Here is a 25,068-nt window from a genome sequence, read left to right on the forward strand (position 1 = left end):
CTGGGATGGTGGAGGCAGCCGGGAGCACCCGGCGGGGCGGCCCTGGGCGCGGGGGGCGGCTCGCCCCGGCCCCGGCGCGGGGGGGCGGCCCGCGGGGGGCACCGCCGTCTCGGGGCCCCGCAGCCCCCGCCGCCGCCGCCGCCGCCGGTGATGGCCAAGGATGTCCTCGGAGGGGGAAGCCGAGGCGGCTGCTGAGAGCGGGCCGGGCAGCACCCCTGCGCCGGCGGCCGCCGCCGCCGTGCGGGAGGAGGTGAGCGGCGGCGGGGGCGCCCGCCCCACCCCGGGCCGGGCCGGGGGGACCGGGGGAACCGGAGCCGCGGGGGGGGGGTGAGGGCAAAGGCAGCCCCGCCGCGGGGATGCGGACGAGGGGCGGGCGTGGGGAGGAACCGGAGAGCCGCGGCGGGAGGAGGGTGCCCCGGCTGGAGGTGTCTGCGGAGCTGGGTGGGGGGAGCCAGCCACCGCCCGTCCGCACGCCCGGCTACCTGCAGCCGCGCCGCGGGGGCGGCCGCCAGCCGCCGCGGTGCGGTGCGCGGTGCGGTACCCTGCCGCGCTCTGCGGTGCCGGGGCCGCCGGCGGGACACCCCTGCCCCCGCCGCCACCCGGAGCCCTCCGGGCGGCCGCTGGCTGCGGGGTTTTACCGACGTGGGCCCGGCGCCCGGTGCCGGGCTCGGGGCGGCGGCTCGACCCCTCGGCCAGCGGCTCTGCACCGAGACGGTGCAGTGGTGGGCGGAAGGGACCGTGGCCAGTGGAAGTTGGGGTGAATATGCCCCTTGGGTTTTGGCGTAGGAGAGCCTGCTGCTGCCCTGGGACTTTCGAAATGGTCTCGAAAACTGGAGCTCTGCGAGGCGCTGGTGTAAGTGGCAGGAGGGGCACATGGAGCCTGAGAAGGGGTTTGCAGCCGGGGCTTGGGGGCTTTCAAGTGTTTTGGGCCAAAGGAGGAGGTCATCCCTCTCCTGGTCCCCTGGGGCCTAGGCACTCCTGTTGCCTAATCTGCGATGGAAAACACTGTAGAAAATACGGCTCAGTTTGTTTCTTCAGATCAGCTGGGAAGTGCTTACTGTGGCCTTGCGCATCATAGGGAGGGAATGACGGATGTGTCTGAGGGTTGACACAAAAAATCCTGAGCCACAAGGCATTGGTCAGACAGAACTGCAGGGCTTTGTGGCAGTAAGTGACAATGCACGTACAATCCTGCACATTCAGGACAGCAGTCTCCTGTATCAGGAATGCCTGAGATTTTCTTCTATGCCTAATGCAGCCTTTGCTCCTTTGCTCCCAACTGTTTTGACAGGTCTGCCATGTACATCGTGTAATCCATGTGCAAATCATGGAAGTGACTGAAGTTTCTTCATAATACGGAGTTAAAAACAACTGTACCTGCTCCTAGGGATGCAGAGAGCAGCCTTAAAGCAGGCAGAGAAAACTGAAAACAGAAGTGAAAGCAACCCTGGAACATTGCTGTGTGCAGTTAGTCTGCTTAAAGCTTTTGCTAACGGGTTCTGTGGCTCATCAACAGTCTCGTGGTCCTGTACTCAAAATCCAGTAGCCTCAACAAAGCCGACGTGAAGCTGCAGTATACTTAGGCTAAAACCAAACAGCAGTTGTTAAAGTACCTGTAATAGAAAATTGACTTTGCAGCTCAGGTTGAAAAAACTGTCCTCCGTTGGTGAAAATTAGGGTTTTCTCCTGTATAATTGCTTTTTAAACACCTGTGACATGGTTCACCGCAAAGAGCTGTGGCTGGATCCAGGATACAGCTGCTGTTCCAACGGTAGAGCTCCCCAATGTAATTATAGCCCTGCAGAAGATCAATAGATGGTTAATGCTGGAAGGGTTTTTTTGATTTATTTGGTCTATGACCAGGAGCTACAGAAGGCTTTCCAATATATCAAGTCCACCATAAAAACATCCAAGCCATTTCCAGACATGAGAGCACTTGATCTCTCTCTCTGCTAAGCACATTATATCTTGCTTCACTCATCCTGTTCTCAGTTTTTCTTCTGTTCCAACACAAACATTTGCACATTTGAGTCTATATCTCAAATGCCTCTAACAGTGATATCTTAAGACTGCAGTCCTACAATATTGGTCTTTTCCTCATGCTTTCTCCGTGTCCATGTAAATAGTCTTTTTGTGCTTGGACCTGCAGTTGCATTTAAATGCCCAGTATTAAATGGGCATTTCATGGGCTTCTCTATTAGTCTTGTCATTTATGGATTTCACTTAGATCAAATGCATGGGCTTAAATCTTAACAGTAACTAAAAATTGCCTTAATTAGGTAATAAATCAATATGAGATAAAACCCTGAGCTGGTAATAGAGAATGTGTCTGAAGTCTTTTTTCTTGAAAGCAGGACAGTGCAGCTGCGGAGCAAGAAGGAGAGAGGCAGTTTGCTTACCTGCCGCGGCCCTCGTCCTCTTCTGCCAAGGGCCACTTAGGTTTACTGATGACTTTGCTGAATGTCAGAGCAGGCCCTTGGATTAGCTGCCAGTAGTCTGGTTAGGGCTTTTTCTGTTGAAATACCCATTGCTCAGGCTGGATGATCTGGAACAGCCGTGCTTTTGGTGGTGGTGTAGGATTTTACCATTCCATCAACTCTTGCAAAAAACAATCAAGATCTTTGAGGGGAGGGAATACAAAGGACAGGTTTTTCCAAATGTTTCAGCAGTTATTGCTGTAGATTGGTTCGACGTATTTGCCTTTTCTTTCCTCCCAGAGGCAGCAGAACCTGCTGCTCTGTACTGCCCTGGTTAAGCTATGGGCTGGTGGGTTTTCTTCTCTTAGTTATTACTGTGACAGCCTACACCTACGCTGAAGAGTCGGTAGGGACTTTTCTGCATTTCTGCCAATTTACACCTCAATCTCGAAATGGTCTTAAATATTTGAATCTTTAAAACTTAGTTGGAAACTGTTTTTCTTTTTCAGCAAATTGAAGCTGGTGAGTACAAACATTGTTTATTTGCTACCGTAGCCAAGTAATCACTGAAGAAAGCTGAAAGCAGCCACTTGACATTTTGAAATACGTATTTGTCTTGTCTGTACCAGCAGAGTCAAACAGCAGTTGGCCATGCCCGGTTTTATCTTCTCTTCCATATGTAAGAACTTTAATTGGGCGTGACGTAATGTAATCAGTTAAGCTATTTACATAAAAGGGGGAAAGCCTCATGGGGTGATGTTCCTGAAACTCATGGTCATCAGCTCACTGATGGAGATGTTGCAGAAGAGAGAGGGCACTGAAAACTGTCTCATCCGCCTCGTACTGCCAATGCAAAATGCTACAGCGAGTTTGTTTCAAAAGTGATGTTTGTGGTCACAACAGCACCAAGGCATGTTACAAGTTAAGAAAATATACGGGTTGTTTGCAGGCTACAGCTTTACACACTGTCAGGTCAAAAGATAGCTGGGTCCTTTCCTCTTAAGCATGCCACTGGAGAGATATCCTCTACTTGAGAGATTAACTCCATTTAATTTTCTGGCTTTTTTATCCCTTTCCCCCAGTATGAATGTCAAACATATTTATTTTACTTGTCAAGGCTTATTTTACGGCATTGAAAACATCAGGCATAAAGCCCTTTAGAACTTAGACCGAGTAGCTTTAAATTGTCCCCATCTATGGGTTGAGGCATACTCGTGGGGCTGAGAGGTGGCGGAGGGGGCGAGGCAGGAGACCCTCTCAGGTTTATCAGGTCTGCTGTAGGTACACCTTCCTCACCAGCAGATCCCCATGGTCTGATGAACCTCTTTCCCTTGCAGATCTGCAGGACTCTGTTTGCTCCCCACTGCCTCTCTGATGAGCTCCTCTTCCTCTAGAGGCTTGTTGCCATCCCTGAGACTTCTGTGCTCAAGAGAAATGAACCCAGGAGCAGGGGGTGGAGAGGAGAGAGGGCGTGGGGCCTGTGATGGAGGTTAATGTTGTTCCTTGCCATGGGACCATTGGGTACCAGTCGCCAGAGGGGGGCTATTTCCCATGTGAAGCTCCCCTCCAAGAGCTGCGCAGGACACTGACCCAATGGGCACTGCCCAGAGGAGAGCAGGAGACGTGAGATGTGGCTCCTGAGGAAGCTCCGCTTTTCCTTCCCCTCAGCTCTTCCAAACCTCTTGCAAAAGACCTGCTCAGCTAACTAATAATGATAGCTGCTGGTTAGCCTGTTGGAAGACTGTCACCATCCCAAGCAAGTATGACTGAATAGTTATTTTTTATGTAGTGCATGATATTCCCCTTCTTGTTTGGGGGTCAAACAGGACAAGCCCCTTTCTACTGCTCCTGCCCGTTCATTCAGCCAGCATAAACCAAGGGGTGCACCTCATTCCTTGATCTAAATGGTCCCTCTCATAGAGACAAAGGAAAAGGTCCAGCAGTAGTGGCATCAGAGGAACTGGAAGGCATTTTTTCATGATCCTGCAGTTCCAGGGAATATTTGCATTGCAGATCCTGTCACAAGAAAATCCATGCTGAGGCATCGCTTCTTTTTTCTGCTTTTGTTCTTTTCGTTGTCCCACTTTACCTTCTGATCACGTGTCTGTTCTTGGTGCCCTGAAGTTGGCTGTCTTCTCTGCACTTCACACGAGAAGCTGTCGAGAGTTTAAAAAAAATAGATAGGAAACATCAAATGGATGTGTCTGAGCTCTGAAGGGCAGCCGGGGCTCCAGCTGCGTGAGCTTCTACAGGCAAAGTCTTCCGTCCTCTCTGACAGATAGTGCTCCCTCGCTGCCGTGGCTGAGACTGAAGGGAGTTGCTCCTTCTGGCTGACTTTCCCAATTCCCTCCAGCTTGGGAATTTCGTCAATGGAGTACTGGGCTGGAGTGACAGGGGAGCTCATGGAGCTCTGCCATTGGAGGGTTATAAGGACAATTTAGGCAAATAGCTGTTAAGTATGTAGATGTTGCCTCGCAGGAGAAGGAGAAACTAGGTGACTCGGTGGTAGGTCCCCTCCAGAGCTGGGTTCTAATGCTGTTCTCTCAGGTGGACAGACAGTCACGTGATACCAGTGGAAAAGCAATGGGCCTGCACACTTTTTTGAAGCCCCAAATACTCTGCTTGTTCTCCCTTTCTCACTTCAGAGACCCCAGAGGATGATCTCCTGCCAGAAGGGAAGTGCAGAGACCAAGGATGCTTTTCAATCAGTGCAAGCCATTGCAAGAGTGAGGTAGGAGGTATCTTCTCCCTGGGAACAGAGCGGGAGGCTTCCTCTCATCTGTTTCTATGCCTTGGAAGAAAACAGCTCAAGTCATTGCCAGTGACCAGGAACACTGTGGAAACGGAGATTAAAAAGAGTGAAATGTCCGCAAGTAGTCCATACTTGTTTCTAGGTGTGTCCTAACACATGGTAGTGAGTTAACACCAAAAGTAGTGGCTGCCAAGCTATCGTCAGCACTATAAGGCCCTTTCAGTTGTTACAGTGACACAGTCGTGACAATATAGATAAGGCTGTGTTTGATTTTTCACGTAGAGCAGGAGTTCTACTTTTTGGAAAAGCGTGTTTAAGTTGTTAATTAGTTTTTAAGTTCTAATCACGGGAAATATAGTTCACTTTTAGACTAATCATTCATCAGGCTCCTCTGAGTTTAAAAGAACCACAAAGTTAAAAATAGCACCCAGTGAAACTTTGTTGAGGTCAGTTGCTATAATGGCTTTTTTAACTACCCAAAACTTTTCTAACTAAGAAAACTTTTCTAACTAAGCAGCTTTGCACAGAATGGCCGACGAGGTGTTAGAGCGGGGATGCTGCCTGCAGCAGAGCTGGCAGGGTCTCTGCCATCAGGAGCCCACAGCGCAGGTCAGGGGTAGAGGCTGCCTCTGAGAGCTGCCCATGCCGGCTCCTCCCTGAGTGCCGACCGCTCTGCCCACACCGCATCTCATCGGCGGCGGCAGAAGCAAGGAGGAGAAGTGCCTGAAATGAGCAGGACAGATGGCGAGTGGGAAGCTGGAGGAGCCTGGCTGCATGAGGCACCGGCAGCTCCATAGCACCGGGAGGCTGGCAGCCTTCCCAGAATGGAGTTAAGGTTGTGAAGCGGTGTCTGGTGTACCTGGCAGCCGCTCTCACAGTGCCACGTGTGCCACCGCGAGAGGACGGAGGGGCTTACACCCCACAAAACGCCTGAGCTTTTGACTTCTGTGACTTTTCATCAGGTGAATAATGTAAAGGCAATCCCGGCTCACACATAGCACCGCTTCTATACAGCACATCCGTGTTCAGCATCCATCCAGCAGAAGCCTGGTTAAGGAAAGGCTGGTAATACAGGGAAGACATGGGCTGGAAACAGCTGGAAACAGCTGGCTGGTGAGAACAGGGACCGGTGGAAGCTGACAGCAAAGGGCAGAGAGCAGATCACAAAGTGTCACGCTCCTGGCAAGGAAGCTGACAGTAGGTAATGGTGACTTGCAAATGTGAAGTCTGCATAACTTGACCTTACCAGGGAAGAGGATGGTCTCAGTCAGAGACTTCTACAGGTCACAGCTTATTTGCGGGAAAGAAGTGATTTGTGGCCACGCATCTATGACTGGAGGCCATCTTCATACCCATGTGATTGATTGCCCTTAGGAGCTGGACTGGGAATTGTGGAGTACAGCATTCAGTTAGTGTGGTAACAAAAGTGATTCAACATGAGGCATCGGCATCTTGCTTTGAGCAGCTCTTGCAAACCAGCATGGTGTGTCCTGCACGACACGAGCTAGAAGAGCCTGAGTGCCATCAGGCACAAGCCGTGCCATCTCCTCTACCCTGCGATGGGCAGGGAGAGCACCAAGCACCATGAGGCTGGGGTGGTAGCATCTGCCAGTAGGGTCCTGCCAGTATGGGGGTCTCTCTGAGGACCAAACAGATGGAGAACAATCCCCTCGTGTCTCCCTGGAGGTGAGGTGGCCAGCCAGAAGTGCCAGTGCCTGGTGGAGGTAGGGGGTAGTGAGGGCATGTGTTAAAAGGGTAGGAATGACAGTCTGTCTGCAGGCCTGAGGTGTGCCATGGTCCTCTGCAGGGGACTGTCTGTCAGCAGGCCAGGGTAGGAGCTAAATTCCCCGATTCCCACCAGCTGGTACTCTGAGTTGCGGGATGTGACAGCTCACATGCAGATGAGACGTCTTCCTGGAGAGTGCTGCTGCAATGCTCGTGTGAAAGCACTTTATAAATGCTATTTTTTCAGTGTCTTCAGGAGGTATAAAATGGTGTGCTGAAACCGTGCCATGGGTCAAAGTCAAGTCAAGAAATAAAATCCAGGTGTCCTGGCTCCCAGGATCCCTTTTAACCATTAGGTGTTTAAATGAATTTCCAGTGAAGTTTTCACCTGCTGTGCTGTCACATGTTGTTGCAGAATGTGTCACAGAGAGAGAAGCAAGAGGGAGAGAGAAGTGGTATTTATGATGAACCTTCTTTTCTCACAGGGAAGCATTAGCTGCTGGGATGCTATCTCATCTTAACAGAAGCACCATCATGAAAAACAGCTGATGGCACTGAGGTCCCAGCTGTGTTCAAAAAGATGCAGAGAGGGGGAAACACACTCCCCAAATCTGACAGAGTCGCTGAAGCCCGAGCAGTGGCTGGGTGTTACTGTGAGGGATGATGAGCTCAGCAGTGCAAGGGACCTGGCGTGGCCGCAGCCTGAGCCGCACCAGCCCAGCACCGCGGGGCTAGCAGGTCCTCTGCTGAAGTGTGGCTGGCTGGCTCCAACTGGGAGGTCACACGCGGGAAATGGGAAGGCTGGAGGTTGAGAGGTCAAATCACAGAGCCACCTTGTCCAGGTTTTACTAGGCAAAAGGACGGCTTTGCAAAAAAGTGAGAATAAAAATAAAACCTCATTGTTATTGACAAAGCTTGATTCACAGTTCACTTTGAAAGACTTCCCCTGACTTCACTGGAGCTTGGATCAGTCCCGGATCACGTTTCTTCTGATGACTTGAGAGATGTTTTTATACCCCATTTAATCTCAAAGTGTTCCTTCAGAGTAAGCAAAGACTAAATGCTATTAATAACAATAATGAACTACTTTTCTCATTTGCAAAGTTCTAAACAGAGGCATTCAACAACCAGGCTGCAAATAGCTGGTGAGGAACTAAGACTCCTCAGGCTTCCTCCTCACAAGGCTGCCTCCTCCCGGCTCCCTGCTTTCACCCCCAGGGAAGCTGGTCTGTGGCTGTTGTCCAGCCTGGCTCCAGGTCAGTCCCTCACTTCCCCGTGTTGAGACAGGGAAGGTTGGGCAGGGCACACAGGACCTGTGGCAGTGGTGAGAACACTAAAGCACAGGACGTGCACTCTTCAAGGATGGGGAGAGCACCTGCGACCCTAGTGACCCATGACTGGGAAGGGATGAGCTTTAGTACACCACTGAACTATGGCTCTGACACCCACTGCTGCAGGCTGCTTGTTTGCACAGCACAGAAGAAAATACACCTGCTCAAGGACCACCAGTATCTTCTGGCTGCTTGCTTCTCCCCCCCACTCCCTAGGAGCTGCGTCTCATGAGCAAAGGTGGGTGCGAAGTAGGTGTTACGGGATTCCTGTTGAACCCAACTGGGACTTTGTCAAGCACATAGAAGCTGGCAGCTAGCTACTGTCCCCTTCTCCCCTCCCTGCTGTTCCCATCCATCCCAGACTGAAGCAATGGGAGCTGGTCCCACCAGCCCTCCTGTTTTCCCTTGGCCGATGCCCGTTTTCCCTTCATGTCAGCAAAGCCGCTGGTAACACCAGTGCCGTCAGCAAGTTCCACCTAGCTGGTCCCCTGGGGCTGTGGTTCCTTTCTGTTGCCTGCAGCTTGCCCAAGGGTGCAGGGAGCTGTGTCTGGCTTTCACAGACTGGAGCACGCTGGAGCCTGCTCCTGCCCAGGTGAGGATCACTCCGCCCTGCAGCTGTGGGATGGACGGACAGACGGATGCTGCCCTCAGCCCTTCCAGGAGCTCCCTGCAGTGCAGGAGCAGGGGCAAGGGCACCTGCCCAGAAACCTCTATGCAGTGGGGGGCAAGTGGCCAGCTAGGCATGAGGCAAGCTGCAAAACACCGAGCGGCACAGCTATGGCTCATGCCAATGATTCAGTCTCGCTAATCTGGCTGTTGCTGGGAACTGCATCCCAGGAGCTTTCCTGAGGATATGTGATGCTTTTATTGGTTGACTGATAAGTGTTGAGGTAAACCATGTTGTTATACCTGTAAAATTCATCCTGTGTCTACTAGGAACCAGTGATATTCAAGATGGGGGAGTGGGTAATATGAGCTAAGTCTGATGGGTATGCTTAAAGTGCAGGGAAAAAAACTGTTATTGGAGCTACTCACTTGCTCTGAGACAACTCTTCTCCCAGCTTTTCTTTCCTGATGAACTCATTACCAGCATTGACATTACTGGGAAAAATCCTCTGCCCCCAGAATGTGCTCTTTGTGTGGCTGCTGAGTTGAAAGCCAGTGGCAGCAACGTCAGCAATTTGGGGGGAAAAGGGATAAATTTGTTACTGTAGTTTTTTTGTGAGCATGTAGGAAGCTGCCATGAAAATAGCTCTGATTTCTCTTTTGCAAATGGTGACCACTTTGTTGCTAGGTTCTTTGGCACTGAAGATGCAACTGCACGACTTTCCTTGGTGCAGCGTGTGGGAGCATCACCAGCAGATGTGGCTTGGCCCAAATTTCTCACACCACTCACATACCTACCCTTGTATTTTAGTGAGCACCTTTCCCATCCTGCTGCATCATGCAGCATATATATTGTCTGGGATCCAAATGTATTTCTTTTCTGGGATTTCCTTTATTTCTGCTTGAAGAACGCAAAAGTATCCTGCAAGAGCTACTGCTGAATCTGACATTTTAGAGGACTGGAGGCTTCTTCTGTCCTGACCTCTGCTTTCCTCGTCTCCAGATGGTGGCTTGAATTCATGGTGCGAAATAACAGGCTGTCTTTGTATGGTACTTCGGGGGGCGGGGGGGGGTCCTAGCATCTGAAATTTGTGTAAGTCAGCAAGATTTGTGCCTTTTCATAGTTTGTCTTTTCCTGCGATAGGCTCTGCTGGGGTGAGAAATTAATGCTACGATTTTGTGCACCTTCCCACCCTGAGACGTTCCCTCTGACATCTCCATCGATGGAAGGAGGAGATTAAATCTCTGCAGTGACTTAAACAAGAAACCAAGCGATCTGTGCTCACCACAGGAGAGCAACTGCTGAAGTGAATGCCTGAGTCAGTGATGCTACAAACACGTGGAGTGCATGCAGGTTATTCTTTATAAACCAAGTAACATCGTTTCTGCTTGTCATTGACGTCATGGCCCCCGCTTGCAGGAAGTTTTCATTCTCACAGAAGGTTTCGTGGCAGAAGAACAAACGGTGCATCCAAAACATACGCGCAGCAAACAATGTGCTACGTGTTCAAGGACTGGGGGAAAATTCTCTTTGATGCAAAACGGATTTTTTCTGTTGCCTTCCATCCCTTATATTTCTCTTTCTCTCCGTGCTGGCAGCCATGCTGAGAGCACTTGCTACTGGCTCAGCATGAGCCAGTAATGGGCTTCTTGCCGTTCAAGATGGATAGCAGGAGGGATTTTTTTCAGGCTCCCCAGGAGGGGATTTATGAGGTGACTGTTGTAATATCTCCCTTTTCCCTCACCAGGCCTTATTATCAATGCCCCATGCGGAGCCCAGATTGGGTCACATGGTGGAGGAGTACTTCTGCCCATCATACACCAATGTCTGGTTTACCACAGCCCTGCAGGCTCCTTCCTCACCATACTAATGAGTATCTGACCTAGGAGTTCATTTGGGCGTGGAACGCAATAAGAGCCTGTACTCTGACTCTTCTCCTGCAGTTGTCTTCTCCCTGGTCACCCCAGACTTCTTTGGCCAGTCTTTCACCAGGATTACCTCAGGAGCTGGAAGATGATTTCTGCACCCACGTCTGTCGTGGCTGCTTGGGGAAGGGGGGTAGAGATCTCCTTGCTCTTCTTACATCATCCCTGTCTGCTGCACAAATAGCAAAGCCTTTCTTAGCACCAGAGGTTGGTGTCAGGGCTCACCTCAGTTATGGTTAACAGCACAGCCTAGGGCTTGCCTAGCAAGGACTCACTCAGTGGTCCTTTCTGTGTTATGTCCTGCCGTGTCTGTTAGGAGGTGGAGCATTTTTCATTGCTCTCTCTTGATCAAGATAGAAGAGGTCTCATAGATAGAGACAAAAATCTGCTTTCATCCAGGCAGGTCACCACTTGCCAAAGTGTGTGACTTGTGGTTATTGATTATTCTTTCCCTTTCATATATCTCATTGGAATATATTCATCACTTCTATAAATCCTCAGAGGCAAATGAAATTGTGACTGGCGTTAGTTTATCCATGTTTTTTTTTCTTCTTGCTTCTCTACTTTTATTTCTTTTCTTCCAGTCCTATGTCAGTCTTTCCCCCACTCTTTTTTTTCCCCATGGATAGGAAGCTTGTTCTTGCTAAAGAAACAAGAAAAAATAAAGAAAAATATAAGATTGACGCTTTGCTCACATGAGTAATCCTGAGCTGTGGAGTCATTTTGTTGCCAAAGACAGTGATAAAGCCACCCTGTAGCCCCGAAGCCAAGTCTTGACGGAGAGCAGGAGCACGCTGTGATGCTGCACATCTCCCTGAGACACAGCTGCACCCTCAGCCCTGCAACGCACTGTCGCTTCTGTGGGAATCTCTGCCCCAATGTAGCACAACCTTATCCCACCCCCCAGGCTGTGGGGAGAAGATAAGGGCATAGATTTGTTTTTTGGAGAAGTTCCCAGTGCCAAGAAAGCAGCCGTTTAGGAGTACTGCTCTCCAGGTCATAGATGGGCCAGGAGGACTGCTGGCTCATATGATGCTTTGGTGCTGTCAGGTTGCGCGTTTCCCCCATTTGATCCTTGCCCAGGTCCTTTCTCTGGGTCTGATTCCCTCCTGCCCCTGCCCCGGCTGTCTGGTCTCCATCGCCACCTACCAGAGCCCTTCTCCTGCCTTGGTGGCACTGGCATTTGGAGCATGTCTAGGCTATCCTTTCTCTCCACCTCTTACCACCCCCCGTGTTTCCCCCTCATTTCTCTATTTCTATTCGGGCCACATCTTCGCTACCCTCCATTTTCTCTCATTCTTTCATTCTAGACATGATAGCATTTTGCTTCAGCAAAATTGCAGCTCTTGAGGTCAGCCACCAAGGGCAAACACATTTACACAAGGGGTTTAAAAGGAAAGGAAACATTTTTGGCATGATTTCCCTGAAGGAGAATTTTAATGCTTTTGAAATTGGGGAACCCAGATATCTGGCTGCGAACCAGACACGGAGAGTCAAACTTGGGCCCTGAACTGTCAACAAACCGAACATTAGAATAAATTCATGCTGTGGCAGCATATTTTCTGCTTTTACAGCTCATGCTGGGGTTTTGAAGGAGACTGAAGCGTGAAGTCTGACAGAAGAGGAAAAAGCCATATTGTCAATAGGGAGCTATGGAGAAATAGTAAACATAAGGCAAAATTATATATCAAAATTTTAAAGACTGTAACTCCAAAATAGACGGGTCCATATCCTTTGGACTTTGCAGACTATTTCTCCCCACCTGTTGGGGAGTTTGGCAACTTTCGGTTCAAATTTATTTTGCCAGTCAAAATCAGAGGTGGACAAAATGAGAGGTTTATCATTGTCACCGTAACCAGCTGCATGCCACAGTACTGAGGCATCTAGAAAAAGAAGAGATGCTTCAAGCCCACACTGCCATACTTTTGGAGTAAAATACAGCTACTGATGAAGAGCATACAGCAAGCTAGGTGATAATGTGCTCCACTGAAGCTTTGGGAGGGTTTCTCTTAGTATTGTATCTAGACCTGCACGCGGGATGACTCCTGGCAGTGAGCACTGGAAGTGTGAGGAGCACCTTGGTGTCCACATAATGCCCACAGCCTTGTTTTTATGACTGACACTTAGCTTTGTGAAGACAGTTGTCTTGTATAAGTTAATGGGGTATTTAGCCATTAGGTTGGCAGAGTTCTGCAGGAATAATTACCGTATTTGACACTATCCACTGGAATTAAGCATAAAATCACTGCTGGTAACATTCACAGTTGGCACAAACATTAGCAGGCTGGTCTGTAATGATGAGATGAGCACAGTCCTACAGAGGGATCTGCTTCATTTGATAATTTCATTATTCGATCCAAAGACAAATCTGAAGTACACATTTCAGGGTGGAGACTGCAGCCAACCCTTCAGCTGTCCTCAGAAACAGTGACTCAAAAAATACCTGAGAGCAAGGCAGGTGAATGGCTGAACATGAACTCCCAGGGTGGTGCTGGGCAAAAATCTACTGATACAACTCTTGGAGACAGTAAAAAGGGGAAATGAGTGGGAATGGGAGGTATTTTATGTTTTAGTAGGGTGCCAATGAAATGTGTTGAAGTCCTGTATCCACTGGCAGGGTGCACATTTAGGAAGGATCTTAAGATGCTGGAGAGAGAGCAGAGGACCAAAAAGAGCTAGGAAAAGGGCTGTGCAGTGAAGGACTTCAAGACCTTGACCCATTTAAATTGTCAAAAAGAAGGCTGAGAGGTGTCATAATTAGAATGAAGAAGCATCTTCAGAGAGAGAAGGCACACATGAAAGGAGTCTTTCATCACCCAGAGAATGGGCATCCCCCACTGCCATGAATGGGCGCTGAAGTGAGGCAAAACTACAATGGCAGTAAAATATCATCACCAGAACAAATTACAAAGGGGATTGCAGGTGCTTCATTTCTTTTAGTCTATCACTTAAAGCAGAGTGTCTTCATGGAGGATGAGCTTTTACCAACCACTAGTAACTGGGCTGTACATAGGACTGTAGAGTGAAATTGCATTGCCTGTGAGATACAGGAGCTATGGGGAGAAGGTGTAGTGTCTCCCAGTCTTAAGGTGTAAATGTAGTTTGTGTTGTAGTAGAAGCTGAACCTTCCTGACGCAGAACAGCCTTGCAAAGTTGAGAGGAGAAATTGCTGTGACTATCTGTAAGTGCTAAGGAACCGTCTGGCTGTTTACTATATCATAAGGATCCCCACCATCACCGAGGGACAGCCATGTTGCTAGTGGGCGAGTCCTGCGACTAGACATGCTCATATCCAGAGGTCAGCAAAAGCAGCGGGCCATCACTGGTAAAACAGAGGCATCAGAGTTTCAGGTTAGGCACCCAAAAACCTGGGCTGCTGGAAGCAGCCTGGGCTTCTCTGAGCATGGCCCTTCCTCCTCCTGCTAATGGGGGGGTTCATTTGGAAGAACAGGAACAGCCACACCACCTCGACCAGTGTCCTGGGAAATTCGGTAGTCCTTATGTACCCATCAAGAGGAAGGGACCTAGAGACACAAGCACAATTTGCGCACCCAAAAATATGTTGTTCTGGTTTTCCAACATCAGTTTTGCATTTCAACATCAGTCTTTGCTTTTTAAGGTGAAATCGGGGTTTGAGGAGAGGTAATTTTTTGCATTCTTGCCACCCACAAGGAAGTTACTTGCAGGCTCACTTAGAACGGTTACCAGCTACAACTTACCTGCCCATGTCTTAATTCTGGTTGCTTGTAAGGAGTCAAGGGATGGGTCAGAGAGCTGAAACCCTGGCCACCAGTCCCTTGCTCTTGCCACCAGAGCACGCTCGGCTCCAGCTGCTAAGAGGGGGATGTGCCAGGCTGTGCACTCCCCCTCCGCTCTCTCTCCACCCCTTTGCACTGGGGGAGATTAGCAGCCCAAATCTGCATGCTGCTACAACACAGAGCATGCTTTAATGATTTTAATTACAGTTGCTGCAGCCAGAACCTGACCTGGCTGCTCTTGAGCCAGGACGAGCGTGGGGTGGGTGTGCCTGTGCAAGGGAGGCTCCACACCAGTCCTTGCATACCTGCTTTTGATCTTGGGTATCTGCCATCAGAGGGTGTCTTTGAAGGCAATTGCCCTTTCAGCCACTGCCTGGATGTTTTGTCATTTGCAAACTAAGTTTTGCACAGAACTTTCTTGAAAGAGAAATAATCCAAATGTTGCCAGCCTGGAAACTCCTGTCTGCTACAGGTGTCAGTTGAAATTCCAGTTCTCCATTGGCAGCTAGGGCTTTCCAGACTATTTTCCAGGAACTGCGGTAACAAATTAAATAGCATCTATCATTTAGCGTCTCGGAAGGCTCCACGCCACCAGACAGAAAACAGACCATGGGAGGACGTGGAGCTGTGGTACACAGATCCTCCCCTCTTCCTGAGCTTTCTGGAAATGACAGGCAAAAAAAAACCCAACGCAAACTTGGAGCAGTGCTGCAAGCACTGTGGAGCTCAGTGCAGGGCTGTCCCCAACCCTTGTCCCTCTCCGTAAGGCCCCCAGCAGAGGTACCCCCAGTCCTCCCCACACGTGTCACCTCTTTCCCATGGTATTTTCCTCATTCATGCTGAGATCTACTAAAGAATTTGGGAAATATTTGTTTGTTGCTGTTTTTCTGTGTGGAAGAGTAAAGTGAATTTTGGCTTGTGATGATGGATAGTTTGGGTAAGAGGTAGCAGGAGCTTCCAATCCAATCAGGTGTGATGAGAAGGGAGGCCTCTGAAAGCTGTTCAGCAGCATACCAGAGCATAGCAAGTTATTTATAGCATGTGTTTTTAACACAACTTGAAATTCATACACAATAATACTGACAGCTTGGCTGTGCTTCTTCACAGTATTTAATCCAAAACGTGAGATTTTTACAATTTGTACTGTCGTTGGAGCTGTTTGGGACCTTTTCGGTGAAACATTTGATTTGGCAAAGCCATCCCTCTTCACAGAAGTGGTTGTATAGTCACAGAACCATTTGGGTCGGGAGGGACCTTCAAAGATCATCTAGTCCAACTCCCCTGCCATGGGCAGGGACATCTTGCACTAGATTGGGTTGTTCAAAGCCCCAGGTTGTTCAAAGGCCCAACCTGACCTTGAACACTTCCGATGATGGGACATCCACGACTTCTCTGGGCAACCTGTGTCTCATTTAATCTTCTGTCAGGAGGTTTCTCAGGTCAATGCTGGAAGCAAAACCCCAAGCAAAACCCCCAACAAACAGAAGAGGAAGGATGCCTCTCTTGATTTGGGTTAGAGATCCAAATCCGCAAGTCCTAGCTCGCAGGCAAAGTACCTGGTGGCTGAGCCTCCATCTATTCTGGGACAGTCTCTGTTTGGCTCTGGCTTTCTGTCAGGCTCTCTGTCTTTGCCTTCTTCAATTATGTTTCTCTATTAACATTTTTCAGGGGTTATGCTTTTGTTCCACATCAAACAACACAGATCCCGCAGCATTCCTCAAAGGACACAGTTCCTGTTCGCTGGCTGGCCGAAGTTATCATGGAAATTATTAGTTTCCTTAAGCATTTATTGTACTCATCCAGAAATACAAGCTTGCCTTGTTTCGATCTGAAACACTATGCACGGAAAGGAGAAAATTCCACGTAGTACCACAAACATCATGCTTGCAAGAAGGTGGTATGTTAATTAATAAAGTCTGGGAGCCACTGGTTTAACATATTAATGAATTTGTTATGCAGAGAGAGATGGAAAGATACATTTCCTTATTAGATTGTTGAATGTCTGATACTTTTATTATAATTATGTTCTATTTTTTGTCTTTCTTACAAACGCTGTAACAGTGTTTCTAATAGTATAACTGTGTTAGATAATTATGTCAGCAAAGGGAAGAAGAAATAAGGGTATATAGACCAGATGAAACTATTCAGAACTTGAAATAGGAGGGACAGCTGTGAGGGTAGACCCTGGAAAAGAGATCCTTTTATAACCGAGGACCTGCGGAGAGTGGGATCTGCTTAGGAACAAAGGAGGGTATGAGACAGTGGGTCAGAAGAGCCAGGAGAAAAGAATCATGTTTTCCCAAAGGGTTTTGAACATGAAGGCCCTGCTGAACTGGACTGGTAGGTGTGTGAATCAGAGAGATGCAGTGGGCTCTCTTGGCTGCATGTCTTCACTAATGCAAGGAGGAGAGGAGCTGTCTTTTTTACAGACTGCAGTGAGAATAGTGAAGGTAATCCAGCTTGGGCTGATCCAGTGCAGTGGGTTGAAGACCATTTTTGAAGTGTCTCCAGAGGATGCATACAGAAATGTCATGTTGGACCTGCAAGCCTCGGAGCTGCTGCCAGCCCAGCCCAGAGCCAGCCAGGACCGGTGAGACCAGAGCCATCTCTTCCCCCAAAGGGGAGATGGCATTTCATGGAGCTAAGCATTTCCCCCCTCCGATATGGCCACTGATAGCCCTAACCAGCAGGGCTGGTTGAATCACCCCTCAGGCAGAAGCCAAGCTGTGGGTTGTAAGTTGGACTACAGAGCTGCAGAGAGCAGAGAATTTGTTAGTCAAGGGAAATGGAATAAAGGGAAGGTGGGGATTGCAGTGCCTTTGGCAAATAGTGCCTTAACTGACGTGGGACAGCCCTCTTGCATGGCTGTGCCCAGGGCCAGGCTGACAGTGCTTCCAACAAATATTAGAAAAAATTGGGATTCCCAGAGCCACAAGGAGTACTTAAGCACTCACATTAAAGCTGCTGGACCTCTTTTGCTGGATCCACTGGCATTCTTCACAGTGTTAACCATCTGTGATTCTACATGAGATGTACCTGTGGAAACCTGGCTGTGAACTTAAATTCCCGTGTTAGAATATTGCCCAGCTGTTTTCATATGCACAGTCCCAGTAAGTGGAGTAGAGAGATGTTCTCTTCTAGAGTTTTCTTCACCTCAGAAGACCTTCACGGGAAAAAAAAGGGAGAGGTTTGCAATTCTTCATTACAGTCTATATTTTTTGCGTTACTGTAGCACTTAAAAACTCAGGTCTGTGTCAAGAAGAGACAAAGAATAGAAGACAGTACTTTCTGGTGGACTTTCCATGAGTCGGGAGAGCCTGGGGCTCTGACCTGGGGTACAGTGTATGGCTGGAGCAGAAGCCTACACTGGGGCAGTAACCACACTGGGACAGAGCAGTGGGTATTTGACAAGAGTTTCAAGAAGTTAAACTCTCCATGACTGCACATAGACTCAGGGATTCACCCCCAAAACTCCCATAGTTATTTTTCAGCTGATATGGGGACTCCCTGAAGCCACTTTGTGGCTTTCCTCAAGGTTTCCTGCAAAAGACTAAGGAAAACAGCCTTATTCTTACCCATAATAAGGTCTTTTCACAGCCCTACCTACAGAGAAGTTATGTACTGGGTCCTTTATATCCCACCTAGCTTCTCTACACCCATTGTGGACACTGTAAAGAGAATACAGCCCAGAATAATTATTCTTTATTCCGACACATACACACATACAAATGGTTCGGGATAAGAATATAAATTGTTTACAGATTCCTTCTGGATGCATCAGGAAGAATCAGGGGCCAGATTCTGCCCTTAGTCCCTGCAGATGAATACGGGTGTAGCTCCCTAAAATCAATAAAATTACTCTGCACTTACAGTGTCAGATTAGAAGCTACAAAATCAAAACCAAACCCCATGAAGTCTAGTTGTCAGTGCTCACAGCAATCCAATAGCCACTCTGTAGTTACTTAGAAGTGGTTCTCTGTTCCAGACAAAAAAAAAAAAAAAAGAAAAAGCAGTACTAAATCTGACCTTAGGGTCAATGCCAATGCTTCCATCTCATTCAGAAGACAGTAAACTCTTCTTCCTAGTGGTGAGGCGCTATTATTTCCTGAGTCATAAGATGCTGCTCCTTAAATTCCTTGCTGGTTGAAGATTACTTACGGAATCCTAACTGCTGTGGGTCCGAGAAAAGCTATACTAGGCGAGAACTTTACTAAGGGAGAAAGAAAGAAAAGACATTTCCCAAACCTAACATCTATTGGCATCTATGGAGCAGTTTGATGCATTAGAAGTGGCCCCTTGGGAGAAGAAGTTACAGTGTGCTTCTATTTTTGCACAAAATCAGGCTCGGCAGAGGGCATGATGATGCATGAATATCAGTGTGTTTCTGCTTTCTCACTGTCATTTCCTCAGAGCTCGGGGGGAGATGGCAGTAACAAGAGGGACGCAGGCAGCCCCTATCAGGGCAGTGGGGGGTCTTGCTTCACACACTTTCTACAGACAGGCAGCTGCCAGCCAGTAACGTAACTCATGCTGCTGCTGCACTTTGCAGGGAGACAACTCCATTTCCGCTAGCTGCTTGGCTTGATTTGGCATTTTTTATTATAGCCCAACGTAGCATGACAATGCAGCTGATTCACTGCGCCATGGCTAGGGTAAGGGCTGCAATCACACCGTCTCAGGGGATGCAGTGGGAGTACGAGAGTGCGAACTCTGGCTCTGCTCCCAGTCCAACTTTCAGGACTTGAAAGAGAGGGATGTGCTACGTTTTAAATATTCACGCATACACCCTTAGCTCCAATGCTTAAGCTTTCAGGTATTCTAGGTCAGAGCTAGTCTTCTAACCAGCCTGAAGCTATGCTGCACCATGCTGTAATCCTGACAATTTTTTCAACTAAATGTACTTGAATCTAGTAATTTTCCTGATGGCTCACCTCCAAGAAAAATGGTGTCAATCACTTGGTAGGTTTCAGGGTTGGGTGTGAGTCAGCTCTGAGTCAGGCAGCAGCTCCGGCTCCACAAAGTGCTGGTCCCCTTGTGCTGGCACAACCCGTGGGGCCACAGCCCTGCAACGGACGCTTCTCCCAAGCCTCCCCAGCAGCACCATGTGGGAACCCAGGTGCTGGGCAATCACAAAGCAAAGGGGCAAGTCCACAGCCCCACACTTTCACCTGTTCATATGCTGCAAAACCCTCTCAGCCTCGGAAGATGGCAGGGTGCGTAGATGATGCTGGCTCCAGGCAGGGAGAAGGTGATGGGGACTTGTCTCACCCCCTGCGGAGGGGCCCATCCAACCGGGGAGCGGGCACGGCGAGTCACTGCCGCGCAAAGAACTTCCCTTCCCAGAGCCAGGAAGAAGCAAGGAAGGAGTTTTGTCCTGAGACCTCTGTCCCTGGCACAGTGTTTCTGTTTGTATTCACATTTATATTAAGTAGGGTGTCTCAGTCCTCCGGCAGTCGAGAGCAAAGCCAGACACAGTCTTGAAGGCAACAGTCACCGTGTGCATGGTGCAAAGTGGTGTGACTGATGGGTTCCTCGCTCTCTCTTTGTCTTTCTCTCCCTCTCTCTGGCACTGTGATTGAAGCAACGCCCCGTGAAGCAGTCCCTGAGCGCCTGCATGTGCCGAGAGTCCCACTGGAAATGCCTCCTCCTCTCCATCCTCATGTATGGCTGCCTGGGTGCAGTGGCCTGGTGTCAGCTGTCCCGAGTCACCAAGCTCAGCTTTGATAGCTCCTTCAAGGGCAAGTCCATGATCTACCACGACAGCCCGTGCTCGGATGGCTATGTCTATATCCCGCTGGCCTTCCTCTCTATGCTGTACGTGGTGTACCTGGTGGAGTGCTGGCACTGCCACGTTAAGAGAGAGCTGCAGTACAAGGCGGATGTGGACAGCGTCTATGAATGCATCAACCGCATGCAGCAAGCCACTCCGTGCATCTGGTGGAAGGCCATCAGCTACCACTTTGTGCGGCGAACCCGGCAGGTGACCCGGTACCGCAACGGTGACGCCTACACCACCACACAAGTCTACCACGAGAGAGTCAACACCCACGTGGCTGAAGCTGAGTTCGACTACTCTCACTGTGGATACAAGGACATCTCCAAGGAACTTCTGGGCCTGGAGAGCTACACAGCCACCAAGCTGAGGTTCACCAAGTGCTTCAGCTTTGCCAATATTGAGTCTGAGAACTCTTACCTGACTCAGAGGGCTCACTTCTTCACAGAGATCGAGGGGCTAGATGACTACATGGAGGTGAGGGAAGGCATGCAGCTCAAAAACGTGGACTTTAAAGAGCTTATGATGGCCTACGGGGACCCGGATCACCTCCCCTGGTATGTGTCCCACTATGCTTTCTGGGTGGCAGCTATCCTGATGATCTCGTGGCCGCTCAGGGTACTCATAGAGTATCGGACTGCTTATGTCCACTACCATGTGGAGAAGCTGCTGGGCCTGGAGTACACGGCGCCTACGGCAGTGGAGGAGCCCTTGTACCGGTACCGCATGCCCCGAGACGCCACGCAGGACAGCACCGAGCTGGAGTGGCACATCTGCACCAACCGGCAGCTGATCCCCAGCTACTCGGAGGCCATGCTCATGGACCTGGCCAACTCCCCGGCCTACAACAGCTACGCCGTGTGCCGATATGGCGAAACAGCCCATGGCTGCGAACGCTGCAACCGTGCCTCCAGCACCTCCTCCATCTTCTCACGCCACGCTTTCCACAGCTGCAGCGGCAACTCCCGCCTCTCCCTTAACACCAGCCGCTTCTCCCTCTGCCGCGTCCACGGCTCCCACAGGACAGGCCTCTGGAGGAGCCGCAGCAGCAGCATCGCAGACCGGGGCTGCCAGGACGAGCAGTGCTGCTCCTACTCCAGCCAGCTGGCTGTCAACGAAAACCCCCCGACCTACCATGACGCCCGCTTCTTCCCCGTCCTGATTGTGCACAGGCCGGAGGGGCACGATGGGCGGCATTTCTATGTCAGGCGCTCCTCCTGTCTAGAAACCTCTCTGTGACAGGCCTTTCTCAGCTCCTCTGCCCTGGGACAGGGCTTGCAGAAGTGCCGCCAGCGGGGAGCCTGCAAGCATTGGTCTCCACAGCAGGTCGGCAGGACAAGCTTCAGCTCTTCCCCTTGCCATTGCAAGAGGACGCAGTCACTCCGACCAATGGCTAACTTCATTTCCAGGAGCTTCTCCCCCTCCTTCGACTGGTCTCCCTAGTCATTTGTTCCCCCCTTCCTTCTGCTCTTTCGCTCCTCACCCTTTCTCTGCTCCTCCATTCACTGCCTCTCCTCCCATCCCACCCTCAGTCTGTTTTTTCATGTTTCAGTCACAGCATTTGACTGCTGTTGCCACTGGAGGATTTATAAAGCCTGTGCTTTGCAGTGTATTTGCCCTTTCGGATGCCCTGCATGATAAGAAACTCAGATAGAGCAAGGCGAAAGGCACGCGGCCAGCCAGAGTCAAGTCAGAAGGAGAATTCAGATCTGCAGGCGCTGAGTCACCTCCCGCAAACCTGAAACAAGGCACTTTTTTATTTATTTTATTTTCACCAGTCTTTTTTCCTCTTCTGTCATTTATTCTCTCCTTTCTTCATGTTCTCCTCCTCTCGCTTTACCCTCATCTTCATTTTTTTTTCAGTTTTCTTACTTGGGTTGTCCAATTTTTCTGGGATTTTGCAGGTGAGGATGTCTTTCAGGGTGTAATTACTTTCCATTGGGCAAAAATAAGGTTCTCGTGGCACAAATGCCACTGACTGCTGACACACGCCTCTGAGAAATGCTGAGGACTTTTTTTCCGGAGTACTGTCACGCACCAATAAAGCAAAAAGCCCTTTGCTCACCTTGCCCTGCCTGGTCTGCAGCGGAGACACTGCTGCGTTTCCAACTGTAGTTAACCTTGTCCAGCTCCACCCCTGTTAGCAATCTTTGAGAGCCGTAATGTAGATCAGTGCCCTGTTAGTGCCACTGTTTTTAGGACTATAGGTCTGGTTTGTGGTTGTTTCATTCCTACCCACTTGCTCAAAGCAGCACAGGCTGGACAAGGGGAGAGAGGCTGGAGAGGGAAGGGGAAATATGGTATTAATCCTCCCACCGATAGTCTGGAGTTGTTAGGAAGCTCTTCCACCCGCAGCATCTATTGGAGCAGTTGCAGGACTGCTCTACGTTACCCTCAGCTTTCCCTGTGCCCTGTGGAGGGTTTTTGGCCCATAGCCCACTGCCTCCTTCCCACCTTCCAGGCAGGATGCGGTGCCACCCCAGCCCCAGGCAGGGAGCACAGCTCAGAGCCAGCCCCACCGGCCACTCCTGCCGGCACTCCAGGCTCTTCCCGTAAGGCTTCCCCCAGAGCAGGTGCAGCACCTTCCAGAAGCTATCGGATTAGTCCCAGCAATGCCAAACCCAGAAGGTGTCTGTTCCTGGCAGAGAGGATCGCTGCACTCTGTGGGCTGCCAGAGACCAGAGACCCAGCCAGAGACCCCCTCGACAGCCAGGGACCGACCCAAGAAGCTCATGGCCACTCTGAGGACCCACCAGGGACCTCGCACCTGCCAAACCTCCATCCCCCAAGTGATGGTCATATGCTGAGCAAGCTGTGTACCATTTTGTCGAGTGTATGGCAGAGATGGTTATCCACCGTGACTCACAGGAGAATGCAATACGATCGCAATACAGTCACTTTCAAAAACGAAGTGTTGTCAATCCCTACAGCAAGTAGGTAAGAAACCGAGCCCCCAGAGGGGCTAGAAACAAATGCTTCCTCCCAAGTCCGTTCTGTGTGTATCTATATGTAATATGAGATTTGTAAAGTCATATTAGTATGTGTAGATTATATATAACTCTGCATACTTATATGGTGATTTCTTATGGCATTGACTGTTGCACCATGTTAAATACATTTCCTTTTGGTTTGATGACTCCGTTTTGATGTGTTTATTTCAACTCCAGAAATAGAAATATTGGCAATACCTGGCTAACCTGCTGCGAATGATGGCACCATCAGAAAGGCTGTTTAAATTCGCATGAGTCGATCTTTTTTAATGTAAATACTTTATGTATGATTTATGTGGCATTTTCATTCTGACAGCTTGGCATTTATCGTAAAAGACAGATAACACATATGATGTGTTAGTTTATCACCTCTAAAAAAGAATAACCATCCCAGACACATGGAGGAACCAGGTTTGGGCTTGGGGTAGTGATTATGGTTGGGCTGGGGCCAAACCAGATAACATTGAAATTTACAGAAAAATCCAAACTTAGATCCACCCCACAGTGACCCAGTCCTAGTCCCCCATCTACACTGTGCCACCTACCACCCCCAGGAAGAGCTGTGAGAGTTTGGGAACTAGGAAAAGATCAAGCTTGAACTCAAAGCTCAAAATTATCGCTGATTTACTTGTGTTCTGGAGACGAAGTAAATACAAGTCTTTAATATGGTTCCATGTCCTTATCTTCATTCACACAGAAAGTTAAAACCAGCACATATGGAAGATGTAAGAGGTGGAGGAGGCTGAAACATCACGAAACAGAGAGGCTGTAATATTTCAACACAGTTTCTTACCGAAGGAGGTGATAGGGAGGAAGACAAGAAAGGAGAAAGGAAGGGATGGTAGCATAATACAAATTAAAAGAGAACAGAGTTCAGCTGCAGCGAAGATAATTCCCAAATGAGCAGCATAACTCATTTATGGCAAGCTTAGCCCAGACACAGGCAGGATGAGTTTCAGGCTTCTTGTGTAGCTGTTGCAGCCACCTGTGGCTTTAAATGCCATGTCCAAGGTCTTGGCATGGCCAGTTTGGGTCCCATATGTATTTCAAGATGGAGAGTTATATTTGGGTCCTCAGAAGCAGCCACGTTAAACAGCAGTATTATCTGACATGAACAAGCTCTGGCAATCCCATTATTATGGTGGGTTGGGCAGAGAATGGAGACAGTTTATGCCCAGTTTAACATTTTCAGCGTCCTCAAAAGCCACTGTAATATCCAGCAGCTCTCCAGCTATGTCCTTGGCAAGGTTTGGAAAGCCCAGAGGGTTTCTGCTTCCTCACTCTGTGTTCTGGCCCAACTTTGGGGCATTTATTTGAGAAGCCATTGCTAAGCTGCAAAAGCCCTCACACACGTGGAGCTCCCTCCTGTCACTTGCTGTAGCCTCTGGCATTGACTGAAAAGCTGGGAGCAGCTCCTGTTCCGGCCTGGGGCTGAAGATGCTGATTTGAACGGATCACACACTCAGGAAGCACCTGAACTGCCACCCGGGGTCTACTACACCATAGAGCAGACCTGCTCCTGCGACCCTTGAATGCCACCTCATTGCCGCTGTTGACATTGCTGCAGCTTCCTGACGCAGGATGAGGGATCTGTCCCCTAGGCATGGAGGGAACGACGCTGCTCTTCAAATCCCAAGTCAGAGGATGGAGCAGACGAGTTCTTGAATCTGAGTGCAAACCAGGCAGCTCTATGGAAAACGCCTTGTACAAACACAGGGATTTTGTATCCGATTGCAGACTGAGACTACTTTGACAATAGAGTAGTGGCATGCGCCAGCAGCTTTTGCTGA

The 25,068-nt window shown here is 49.4% G+C and overlaps 1 protein-coding gene across 1 annotated transcript; it reads left to right on the top strand.

The window, feature by feature from the left end:
* The first annotated feature begins 15 nt into the window (after nt 1-15).
* On the top strand, nt 16-23,424 carry LOC141742407 (transmembrane protein 151B-like). The gene is made up of 2 exons (XM_074584608.1): nt 16-250; nt 20,097-23,424. Exons 1-2 carry the CDS (start codon nt 161-163, stop codon nt 21,525-21,527), a joined length of 1,521 nt encoding a protein of 506 aa, XP_074440709.1. The 5' UTR covers nt 16-160; the 3' UTR covers nt 21,528-23,424.
* The last annotated feature ends 1,644 nt before the right edge of the window (nt 23,425-25,068 follow it).

The sequence above is a fragment of the Larus michahellis genome, chromosome 4 (genome assembly GCF_964199755.1).
Source record: "Larus michahellis chromosome 4, bLarMic1.1, whole genome shotgun sequence".
Classification (NCBI taxonomy): Eukaryota; Metazoa; Chordata; class Aves; order Charadriiformes; family Laridae; genus Larus; species Larus michahellis.